The 13,226-nt window shown below is 38.4% G+C and overlaps 1 protein-coding gene across 1 annotated transcript; it reads left to right on the plus strand.

Moving 5' to 3' along the window:
* The first annotated feature begins 259 nt into the window (after window positions 1–259).
* Window positions 260–12,319, plus strand: s100v2 (S100 calcium binding protein V2). Its single transcript, XM_052093437.1, has 3 exons — window positions 260–426; window positions 8,749–8,880; window positions 9,833–12,319. Exons 1-3 carry the CDS (start codon window positions 415–417, stop codon window positions 9,989–9,991), a joined length of 303 nt encoding a protein of 100 aa, XP_051949397.1. The 5' UTR covers window positions 260–414; the 3' UTR covers window positions 9,992–12,319.
* The last annotated feature ends 907 nt before the right edge of the window (window positions 12,320–13,226 follow it).

Here is a 13,226-nt window from a genome sequence, read left to right on the forward strand (position 1 = left end):
AAAAACAAAAACATTAATACAAGTTTAAGTGAAAATCATTTCAACTTGAAATCTGTGAAATTCTATGCTGAGAATTCAGGATGTGTTCTCAAAGGAGCAATAACTCTCTGCTGTTCCAATAGTTTTATCCATCAACAAAAATGTGTAATATGGAAACCTGAAAAGGAGTTGTATGAAACTAGATCGTCTCCGCCCCGTTAGGTTTACTGTCTGCAAGCGTCGAGTTACAGAAGTATTTTTCCCATAGCAGTCTCTGACACGGAAGGTGGATTTGGGGTGTGTGGGTGTGTGTCTCGCTGAGGGGGAGGATTCAGGATGTCAGTCAAGATGTGATGGGACGCTGAGAGAGTAAAGTAACAATTACTGCACGACGGGAAGAGGGAAGTTTTTCAAGAGCGAAAATAAAAAGGTCAAATGGCGACAAAGGTTTGAGGTTCACATTATATGCTACTATATGTCCACGATTGATGATGTACATTTATATCAGGATTCATGAATGTCTTGAGTGTTTTACTAAAGCTGCGCTTCGGTTTGTTCTTCTGACGCTTCATCGCGTTTAGTATTTGCCAACAATCTCTCAAACTGAGGTGTAATATATGTTATTTTCAAAGAGACTACAATTTGTTTTATAAAGGTCATTGTATTTCATTAAGTTTTTACTTGACATTGACCCTCATTTTCTTTTCTTTTCTTTTCTTTTAATTTTCTTGCGTTTTAGAAAAGTAAGTGCCACTGACTGTGCACCGACTAACAAAGTTATTTACAGTTCCTCCCATCTTAGAAACGTGGGCACTGTTATATTAATTTAGTCCATATGACTCGAGTAATTCAAATCAATCAAGCATACACAATTTTGTCAGTGAAAACAACACAATAGATGTGTGTCAAAACATATAGTGTCAAAACATAGTGAGGTAACTTAGTTCCCTTTGCTCACCCTTCTGAACGCGCTTGATGTCCAGAAGTGCGGTCTAGTTAGGCAGCGTACTAGATTTTGAGCCACAGTCATTGTGTAGAACTGGAAATCACGGGTATTCAATCAGATTCTTTGAGTTGCTGCTCTTCGACAGAGGCATATAAGACGAAGTTTGCCTTCTGGGATGGCTATGTAGAGTAGCCTAGTGGTTATGCGTAAAAAGTGTGTGTCATGTCTCATACTCTCAGTGCACCCACCTAAAATACGTGTATATATATATATATATATATATATATATATATATATATATATATATATATATATATATATACGTTATGCTCATGAATGAATGATCATCCATGATGTGAAACGTTAGCTACTAAAATGAATGGCATAGCTCAGCCTTCATCATGGGAGGGTTCATTTTGAATGTATTTCACTACAGATTACAGAATTCCTGTTGTAAAATGTAATTTTTAATGTATTCCATTAGATTACTCCAGGTCAGTATTCTAAATACTTTGGATTACTTCTTCAGCACTGGTAGATTTTTTCACTCGTTTTGATTATAAAAACTCTGTCAGTAGGCTACAGTGAGAAAAAAAAAACACATGTTAAAAATCCATTCTCTGAAAAACCTAAATATCTTATGCAGTGTTGGATCTAAAACAGGATAATGCAAATTGATCTTGTTTTAAGGATTTTTTTTATATTTTTTTATCAAGAATATGATTTTTGCCCTTATATCAAAGGTCTTACTAGAGAAATTATGATCCAACGTGAATTTTCTTGATATAAAAATATGATCGTGTCTGGTAACATGTGCATGTAAAATGGCTAGAAATAGCATTTTAGCTTAGCATAAAGCTGACAATTTACACAAGTTTTATTTCTATTTCTTCTGCTCCAAACTTACTTCAAACTTACTTCTCTGTCTGCTCGTATGAATGTAACATCATAAGAAAGTGTTTCACCGCTGTTCAAATGCACTTTGGATCGCATCATTTATATGTAGAAATGTTTTCCATCTGAAAGGACTAAATATGAAATTAAAGAAATGACAATAAAATGCTAATTAATCTGTTCAGTAATCAAAATACTTTTTAATGTAACTGTATTTTAATGACCAATTATTTAAATTGTAACTGTAGTGGAATACAGTTACATATATTTTGATGTTAAATACGTAATCCATTACATGTATTCCCTTACTCCCCAACTGATCATGGCCAGTGTTCACATATTTGGAATACTACATACCTAGGCTGTTTCTAGCTTTAAGCACTAGCCTATAAGTGGACAACTAGGGCCCCCAAGCCCAAAGCAAATTATATATATATATATATATATATACATATATATATATAAAAAAAATACTAAAAAGATTCAGGAGGCTGTTATTGCTTAATTAGACACACAGTGTATAGGGGCCCCCCTTGTGGCCAGAGAGGAAAGAGAGAATGTAACTTGGCAAGGAGAGAGCATGTTTTCAAATAGGATTTCACTTAGGACACTTACTGTGTCCCGATTTGTTGTCATGGTCTTCTAGCCAATTGTCTAAACTGAATTATACATGATTTTTATTATACAAAAATACATATATTTTTGAATTTGAAAAAGTTACAGAAGTCTGGACTGGTGACTTCATAGCTAGTTACGGCCATGGTCTCCTCAGATTTTTTTAATTGTTTGCAGTTAAGGTTAGAACATGTCAGTGTCAAAGTGATAAATGTTGGCCTGCTGCATCCAAAAGTTTTTATTTTGTGTGTGTGTGTGTGTTTTACAAATACGCTTGACAACATACAGTAAATGTGTTTTAAGTGGCATCCTAACTGACTTTCATCTTAACAAAACAGGAAATGGTTGCCATTATAAGTGCTCAGCTTAGATAAATAAAGTTCAGAGGGCTGGCAGTTATGACCTGACATGCAGGTATTTCTGGTATACCCAATAATTGTGTGAGAGAGAGCAAGCAAGGTCTGAATAGTTTACAAAGTCCATTGATTGTGCTCTGCTTTGTATAGTTTTGCAGAAAGAGAGAGAAAACACACAATTTAGATATTTTGAGTGAAATGATCAACATACAACAAACATGTTATTCCAGTCTGAGTTTTTTAAGTGTCACGGTGGTGTAGCAGGGATGCGGACCCAAACGCAGAGTTCAAAATCTAAAATACGTAATTTTTTTTTAATGATTTATTTATTTATTATTTTATTTATTTTTCTCCCAATTTGCAATGCCCAATTCCCACTACTTAGTAGGTTCTCGTGGTGGCGCGGTTACTCACCTCAATCTGTGTGGCGCTTCTGAGACAGTCAATCTGCGCATCTTATCACGTGTCTTGTTGTGCATGACACCGTGGAGACTTACAACATTGGAGGCTCATGCTACTCTCCGTGATCCACGCTCAACTTACCACGCTCCCCATTGAGTGTGAGAACCACTAATCCAGGGGTGGTAGTCAGCGTCATTACTCACTGAGCTACCCAGACTAAACTGGGTCAGAGGAAAAAAGGAACGACTGAACCAGGGACCATATTGGGGATCGGGATCAACAGGAATACTATAAAAGACATACAGGACAGACTTGAGAACAAGATACACGTCACAGGGAACAAGACAATCTGTACTTGACAGCAGACATGAGGAGACTTAAATAGAGAGAGAAATCAACAGGTTAAGAAGACAGGGCAGGTGTGACTAATAAACTAATAATAGACAAACAAGGAGGCAGGGTATGACGTAAGACCGAGAAGCAAGCAGGCAAAACATCCGATTGGCATGAGCGCACATCACCAAGACAATGAGGCGATATACTGTACACTCATGTCAATCGACAAACAAGATGAGAGCAGACACATGTGTGAGTTTTCGGACACACACACACCCAACACCTTATCAAAGTGACCGAACCTCAGCACAATCCTGAAGACAGCTCGCAACTCGGGCGTGTGGCTCAAAACGAGCATAATGAGTGCCCGCAGACACGAGAGACAGACAGGAAGACTGATATAGATTATTGACATGAGTGCATGTAGCCAAGATGACACAAGCGTGATTCACCCATGTTAATAACAGACAGACAAGGAGTATGAATGTCCCGGTACCAACACAGACCGGAACTGATCTAAACTGGAAGTCAGGAACCAGACACCATACTCTAGACATGAAACACAACAGATTGAAGAGCGCGTGGCTGGGAATAAAACAGAGACCGTGCGCTCACACAAGGACAGACATGGGCGGATATGCCACGGCCCCGTCAGACCAAAACCCAGACTGACAGAGAGATGGGACTGTGACATTAGGCCCTCACCCCATTTCCTTTTGATATTAGACCAGTTATCTTTTACACACAGTTATAGTTTAGAAAACTATGCATTTTACTTGTGTTCACATGAGACTTGAAATAATTAAGTTTTCTGCTATTGACGTCAACCCATGAAGAGGAATGTGCACTCTTGCACACATTGTACAAGCCAGTAAGAACGCAGTTCCCCGTCTGTCGCTCACTATGACAATGTGTCAAAGAAGCGACACTAGGGGTCTCTCTTGAGAGCCTTGTGCATCTCTGAACTCTGAAAAAGCCAATAAGAAATTGGCAGACAGAATTTGCATGTCCCGCCCCCGGACATACGGGTATAAAGGGAGGGAAATGCATCTGTCCATTCAGAATTTTTCATCGGAGCCGAACGGTTGTGTGATCAGCGAGCTGCATTCACAAGACTGTTCACTTCATCTCTGCAAGAGCGTATGCTGTTGGATCTACGGCGCATATCAGCGGCTTTCTCCTTCTCTGCACAGCAGAGCAGCTTTGCACCTGGGTGCTTTGACAGCACTTTTTAAAAGAGAATATTTTCCTAAAAGAGTTTATTTCTCTAAAAGAACAATACACAGTGGGTGTTGAACGTCCTTTTCAGGACGTGTCTTTTTAAAGATGTCTTTTTGTCCCTGTGTAGTTCCTGGATGCAGTCGAATTTCTCTCCAATTCTGACAGTCATAAGAGCTGCCTTGTGTGCCTGGGCTGCGATCACACGCAGGCAACGTTTTATGAATGGTTCATGTTCTCAGCGCGAGAACATAGCCATGGCAATGTTGCGGTCGCAGCTTTCTTTCCTTATGAGAGAAAGCCCCTTCAGCCGCCCCTGCGCCGCGCCTCATTCCTACAAGATTGGGGCCGGAGTGGCTGGCGATGAAGCCGATTTGGGGCGCACAGCGGGCTCTGTTTCGCCGGGTAAATCCTCACGAATCACCCGCTCCCCAGCACGCTCGTTTGCTTCTATCCGGGCTCAAGGTGAGAGCGGCTAGCCTCATGGCCAGTCTGTTTATTCCCTCAGAACCCTCGAGATGACGATTTCACCGCTGCATCAGAGAGCATCACAGCGGTGTCTGATGCTGATGACTCGACTGGGCTGCCACCTCCGGGTCTGCTCGTCCAGTGTGAGCCTGATGTGCAGATGTCCGCTATGCTTGCCCGGACCGCCATGAGCGACAACTTCACCCAGCAGTTCTCAGTGGTGGAGAAACTGACGGAGGCCAGTACCGCCGCCATACCAGCGTGGGCCATGCTCCGTCTGCTCGCTTTCTACGGTTCGCGTTCGACGGCCAGGCGTATCAGTACAAGGTTCTCCCTTCAGAATGTCACTGTCCCCTCGCGTCCTCACGAAGGTCGTAGAGGCAGCCCTTGCCCTGCCAGGGGAAGTGGGCATCCACATACTCAACTACCTTGATAACTGGTCATCCTGGCCCACTCCCGAGAGTTACTATGTGCCCACAGGGACCAGGTGCTCAGGCACCTCAGCCGCCTAGGGCTTCAGGTCAACTGGGAAAAGAGCAAGCTAGCCCCAGTTCAGAGCATCTCTTTTCTCAGCCTGACTCAGTCTCAATGGTAGCGCACCTCACCAACGAGCGCATGCAGTCAGTGCTGAAATGCCTCACCTTGTTCAAGCCAGGCACTGCGTTTCCTCTAAAACATTTCCAGAGGCTCCTGGGGCATATGGCATTATCAGTAGAAAGATCTCTTTAGTGTCCTAAGTTTTTATAACTGTGACCTGAATTGCCTACCGTCTGTAAGTTGTTAGTGACTTAACGGCCGTTCCACAGGTGCATGTTCGTTAATTGATTATGGTGCATTGAACAAGCATTGCTTAAACCCTTTACAATAAAAATCTGTATAGTTATTTGGATTTTTACAAAATTATCTTTAAAATACATTGTCCTGAATAAGTTTATATACAGTATATACACTCACCTAAAGGATTATTAGGAACACCTGTTCAATTTCTCATTAATGCAATTATCTAATCAACCAATTACATGGCAGTTGCTTCAATGCATTTAGGGGTGTGGTCCTGGTCAAGACAATCTCCTGAACTCCAAACTGAATGTCATAATGGGAAAGAAAGGTGATTTAAACAATTTTGAGCGTGGCATGGTTGTTGGTGCCAGACGGGCCGGTCTGAGTATTTCACAATCTGCTCAGTTACTGGGTTTACAAAGAATGGTGTGAAAAGGGAAAAACATCCAGTATGCGGCAGTCCTGTGGGCGAAAATGCCTTGTTGATGCTAGAGGTCAGAGGAGAATGGGCCGACTGATTCAAGCTGATAGAAGAGCAACTTTGCCTGAAATAACCACTCGTTACAACTGAGGTATGCAGCAAAGCATTTGTGAAGCCACAACACGCACAACCTTGAGGCGGATGGGCTACAACAGCAGAAAACCCCACCGGGTACCACTCATCTCCACTACAAATAGGAAAAAGAGGCTACAATTTGCAAGAGCTCACCAAAATTGGACAGTTGAAGACTGGAAAAATGTTGCCTGGTCTGATGAGTCTCGATTTCTGTTGAGACATTCAGATGGTAGAGTCAGAAATTGGCGTAAACAGAATGAGAACATGGATCCATCATGCCTTGTTACCACTGTGCAGGCTGGTGGTGGTGGTGTAATGGTGTGGGGGATGTTTTCTTGGCACACTTTAGGCCCCTTAGTGCCAATTGGGCATCGTTTAAATGCCACGGCCTACCTGAGCATTGTTTCTGACCATGGCCATCCCTTTATGGCCACCATGTACCCATCCTCTGATGGCTACTTCCAGCAGGATAATGCACCATGTCACAAAGCTCGAATCATTTCAAATTGGTTTCTTGAACATGACAATGAGTTCACTGTACTAAAATGGCCCCCACAGTCACCAGATCTCAGCCCAATAGAGCATCTTTGGGATGTGGTGGAACAGGAGCTCGTGCCCTGGATGTGCATCCCACAAATCTCCATCAACTGAAGGATGCTATCCTATCAATATGGGCCAACATTTCTAAAGAATGCTTTCAGCACCTTGTTGAATCAATGCCACGTAGAATTAAGGCAGTTCTGAAGGCGAAAGGGGTCAAACACAGTATTAGTATGGTGTTCCTAATAATCCTTTAGGTGAGTGTATATATATATTAGTTTATAAATTAATTCGTTATTTTAATTGTAATTTAATTTGTTAATTTATAAAGAATATCAAGATAGAATCTCAAGATTACACTTGAACAAAATGTGCCTTTACATGAAAATATAAAAATATTGATATTTAATAAATAAATAAACGTATTACATCTGGTCAAAATTTGCATATCTTTTACCTATTAATTTTGTATGCTTGCTTGGAAATGACCACTGGAAACAGATATCACCAGACTGAAGCCTATATAATAATTTCCAAATATTGATAGGAAAATATCTTATGTATTTGCTTATGCTCAAATTGATTGTGTTATTGAAATACATATATTTTCTTTCACTACCTGTCCAAGTCAGTTATAATTTTTATTGAGATTGAGCAAAGAAGGTCAGAGATCAAGACTTTGTGCCTTTATTTATAAGACAGTTGTAACAATAGAAGCCAGTCAATTGAGGGAACAAGTTTGCGTGTTGTGATATCTTTTAAAATAATCATGTAATTTGTCATCTTTATAAGGATGTATTTGATGATTTGAAATTACATTTTTGTCTACTTCTAGTCATTTTGAATTGTTTTGAAGAAGAGACATAGTACCAGTGGAGGGCCATGCATTAAAACTCTAGGCCTTCAGTGTGATTCCTACCATTAAGAAAACACAGTTTCACAATGAATAAGACACCTTATGCTTTGGGCATCTTATATTATTTCGTAGATCACTAGTAATACCAATTGACATATTAAAAACAAGTCCACACATGAAAGCCAGAACTTGAAAAGACATTTAATGCTCAAGCAAGCCTAATTTTAACTGTAGCATGACTGTTTTGTGAAATTAATATCTCCCGAACAGACATTCAAAAATCATAATTTTTCATATGAATCTACCAAGGAGCTTTATAATACCTGGAAAAATCGATCTAATAATATTTGCAATTTAAATGTTGCTTGCAATAAATTAAATTTCGTCAGGTTGCATTCAGTTCAAGCTGGATGTGGGATATTCCTATTTGATATCTCCGACCCTAAATGCATTAAATTCCCCAATATTCTGAACTGCAATGCTCCTGTTAGCTTAGCAGGGGTTTGACTCTCATTAGAGATGTCTCCTAGCACCCAGCTGATAAACAATCCTGCAGCACTACCATTTGTGCCTCAGGTGTACGATTATCAAGAGATTATAATGTTTTATACACCTGTTTCTGCAGGCATTTGTTAAACAATCTTTAATATCATGCAATGTGGAGACAAACTCAACAAACTCTGGAGAAATTGCCACTGCATAGTGCCTCTGTCCCAGACAATTTGTTCTCATCTGTGTTAATAAAAGCTACATTTACTATTTTCTTTCTTTTATTCTTTGTCTCTCTCGCTTAATTCTGTAGCTGTCCAACCTGGAGAATGCCATTAACACCTTGGTCACAAACTTCCATTCTGCTTCTTCTGACAGTCAGCCTACGCTGAAGGCAGATGAGTTTAAGAAACTCCTCTCCTCCCAGCTGCCAAATTTGGTCAAGGTAAAACCCCATTTTGCCATTCAATCCTGCAGACAAGTATGACTCAAAACTGCTAACAGTCATTTGCGGTGAATGCTTGAAGTATAGTGCTATGGATTGGTTGGTTTCATGGAGAAGTTTGTGCCCTTAAACAGAGGTGTGGTCTGGTTACACAGATCAGTTTGAACGCTGGTTATACTAGAAAAGGACACTGGGTGTGGCTCTATTGACGGCACAAAATGGTGGTTGCAGTTGATTTGTTCTTAGTCAGGCTGACGCAGCTCTTCAGTTACCAGATCATGTTATGGCAGGCCTTCTACAGCTTGACAAGACAGATTTTTTTTATTCATTCTACAGTTGTTGAATGAAGTAACTATGAAAAACAATGCTAACATGGCATGTACAGTAACATGAATAGTGCTTCACTGAAGCTGTATTTTAATGCTAACATGCTTGTTAATATTGTGCATGTTTTTTTAGACTTAAAATCAGTTGCTAGACTTTACCATTTAGAGGGAATACTTTGGCACAGAATTCATAACTGTATAGCTCTTGTATATGATTTTCCAACTATAACAATGAATTTAATAATGAATGTATTTTGTTTATAAAAACAATTTGTAACAGCGTTTTTCACAATAGAAATTGTTCTGACATAAATGAAAAGTATGAATGTGTTGTTAACATTTACTTTATTTGAAATTGCTGAGGCATTCTTAAAGCAATGAGTGAACTTTTCATTTTTAGATTAAAGTTTGAAAAATTGATTACGCCTGCGGAGATAACCACTAGAGAAGCAATGATGCTGCATTGAAATTACCTACTTAAAAGGGAACCTTTATATGGAACCATACTTACAAACATCTACAATGTGCCACATGAGGGCGACAAAGTGCAAATGTTCACTTTGGATAAAAATATCTCCAATTGACAAAATGTAAATATAAATGGATTCCACTCTTTTGTGCTCTAGACGGATAGTATTGGAGAAGTGCTGAAGCAAATCGGGGTGAAAGAGGGGGAAGGCATCAGCTTCAATGCCTTCTGGAGCTTGATCCAGAATTTGGCCACCACCCAGCATGGTCTGCTGAGCAATGAGAAGATTTCCAAATGCACCTGCCTTTTACAATGAGCCGTTGGCTTCAACCACTATTGCCAACAAGTCCTGGTCTCTCTCTATCTCTGCATTTACCCCACACCACTATCCATCATATTTTTACAAAACACTTCCCTAATAATTCCAATAAAATAATGTTGCCAAAATAAATACACCTTGTCCATTATTTTGTCTGTAAATAAGCTGTTTTTACAGTGTATTGAGCATTACAGCAATCATCTCTCTTCCATCTGTATCATTTAAATATCAAGTAAATCTTATGTACACAAGTCATCTGGTCATGAACCTATTGAGCGCAGCACTTTTCCAGGTTTCTTGGTTCTGGAAAGGTTTCTTTTTGTCCATTAATTTCTTCAATAGGGATTTCATAAATCCTTAACAAAAGCGTTCTAAACCATAAAAACCAACCAGCTCCATCCTGAATTACCACTTTCTACGTTTTGTTGCAGTTTCCTGGTGAAATGAACACTAGCGGCGCTACAACAACCGCATATTTTATTCACTTTCAACAGGTACTATGGCTTTTTATGACTTTATAGACACATATTTTTCACTCTATTACACAAAAACGTCTACTGTATGTCATTATATCAAACTACTTTATTCTAATGCATCATTTGAAAATGATACACTTTAACGCTTGTATTACAGATCCACCTACATTTACACACTTATTTCAATTTGATTAACTTCCACGATAGCTCGGACTTTGGACTCAGAGAACAAGCCTTAAACCCACCTCAAATTGAAAGTGAAGCAAAAGTGCTATAGAGGTGACAAAATTATTTTGATTCATTAAATGTGCTTTTAATGTTGCATTTGCTTTTAAAACATTATCGGTTAGGTTTAGGTGCTGGTTTGGGGTAAGGATGTCTTTTGTTCACCTCTCATTTATCTTTTTGAGCACAATTGGTTAGGTTTTGAGTTAGGGGGGTACTTTTTACTCATTAAAACATCCATCTAATATTCATCTTTAAAACCTTGTATGATTACAACATAATTGCACTCGCTTTTGGCACCCCCTGCTTGACATTTCACTGGGAAACGTCAGCCAAATGTGTAACAAAGCACATAATTTTGGTTTGCAAAAATGTTGCCATTGTCACGTAAATTTCATGAGACCAGTAGTGTAGTTCTTCACCAGGAATTCTGCTATTAAACACACTTTTTAAAAATAAAATTGAAATAACAGACTAGATTAACATTCAACAGAAGCATATACCATTGATTAACATCCACTAGGTCTGTCTTTAAAGCTCTACAAATTATCTTTATAAATCAATTCCCCTAAATGAATGGGATGTTTAGTTCTAGAAACAGACTGTGTGCTCTGTTGCCCCTAGATTAACTACTTTATATACAAGAAGTGAATGGAGTGCACTTTACTTTCACTTATAGCTGGAGTTGCAGTTTCTCACACAAGTACATTTAACATGATAGTTTGAACCTGTGAATTGCTCTGTTAGATTTATATGACCTGGGTAACACTAGTGTAGCATTTAACACTACTGGTCTAAACTACACTGTTGCCATATTAGTCTAAAGCATGTGAATCATAATTCAGACAAAAACTAAGAGGTTTTATTTATATTTTTGTAACTCTGCTCTCTTTTTTTGTTAGCCAAAAAAAGATTTTTTCCAGAATTATTGTGTAATAAAATTCACATATGTCACTGATGAAATCATTTTTATGTTTTAAATCTGTTATTTAGAATCAATAATGGCATTTTTAAACAGCTGATGTTGAAACACAAACACTATCAGCCTTATTGTACAGAATGAGGTCCTTATCGACATTCAAACTGCTATAGAGTATCAAGTCTTGAGATGTTATATTTTAAATCTTGTGATTTTACTAATGTAACTTTCTATGTTAAATAAAATGCAACTTTTTTTTTCATTCTGCATTCTAAAGTCCCTGTATGTGTGAAACAGAGTCATCAACCACAGTTTCACAACTGTCTTTAAGTGTACTATAATTTGTACAGTTTTGTCTTGTTGAATCAGATGAAAAAATACAATGTAAATGTAAATTATCAAGATAAACCTGTGAATTTGTGTGATAATTCCAGAGTGTTCAGGTTGTCTGCTGAGTTCCTTCAGGTGGAAGACCAGTTCATATTTATTAGAATTTGTATAAGGTTAACTCCTTGTATGCATGATTGGAAATGGTCAGAGGCAACACAAGGCAAATGATTCCCACAGATATATAGCTGAGTTTAGCATTCATCTGATGTTTCTGTTGATGGTCATTTATAATGAGGGGATTGAAAGATGTGTCATCTTCCAAATTTTCTCAATTTGAATTATTATTCAGAAATAAAAGTCCCAGATCAAAAGCTTCCCTAATACTGTGTACTGTGGTGAATAAGTTTGCATGTCACAACAATTTTTCACACAGTAAGTGCAGACTTTTTTTCTTCACTAGAATGTTCTGTCAAAGTAACCACACAACATGTGCATTTTGGTCTGTTGAGGTTTATCTTATCATAAACAGTTTTCCTCATTTAAAGGAATAGTTCACCCAAAAATGAAAATGATCTCTTTCTTCTGCAGAACACAAAGATTTTTAGATAAATATCTCAGCTCTGTAGGTCCATGCAATGCAAGTGAATGGTGACCAAAATTTTGAAGCTCCAAAATGCACATAAAGTGGATAAAAGTGATCCATAAAGACTCCAGTGGTTTAATCCATGTCTTCTGAAGCGATTCAATTGGTATTGGGTGAGAACAGATCAAAATATAAATAATATATAATATAATATATTTTTTTGTGAAAAATTATTCATTTATATAAATTAATATATATTGTTACATCTCAACGATTGGATCGTGGTATGGTGCTTTTATACCAACAGACAAAACCAAAGTAGCTTGGGTATAAATGTGTAGAAAGTTGTGTTACAAGAACTGCAAACTGCATAAAAGACAATTAGTAAACATCTCAAAAGAGGAGGGAAAAAAAATGGTCAAGAAGATTCCTGGTTTAATGCTTTCCGTGCAGATTGTGGGCCTATTTTCTGAAGAGCAATCTTGATGCTAATACTTCTGGACTGTGTGAGGACTTTTTTGTCCATGCACATTGGCCTATTAAAATGGAAAAAAATAGGATTTTGTATTATAATGCATGGTCACATTTACAGTAAGTTTCCACTGGTGCATTACGATTGAAGCTGAGTGAGTGTTTTAATTTCAATCCTATGGAGTGGATTGTGGGATCGACAGGGAAGCGAATTGTGAAAAGAGGTTG

The sequence above is a fragment of the Xyrauchen texanus genome, chromosome 26 (genome assembly GCF_025860055.1).
Source record: "Xyrauchen texanus isolate HMW12.3.18 chromosome 26, RBS_HiC_50CHRs, whole genome shotgun sequence".
Classification (NCBI taxonomy): Eukaryota; Metazoa; Chordata; class Actinopteri; order Cypriniformes; family Catostomidae; genus Xyrauchen; species Xyrauchen texanus.

Coding starts and splice junctions, on each gene's coding strand:
- s100v2 (XM_052093437.1), top strand. Junction 8,881..9,832: donor AGCTGCCAAATTTGGTCAAG/GTAAAACCCCAT, acceptor TTTGTGCTCTAG/ACGGATAGTATTGGAGAAGT.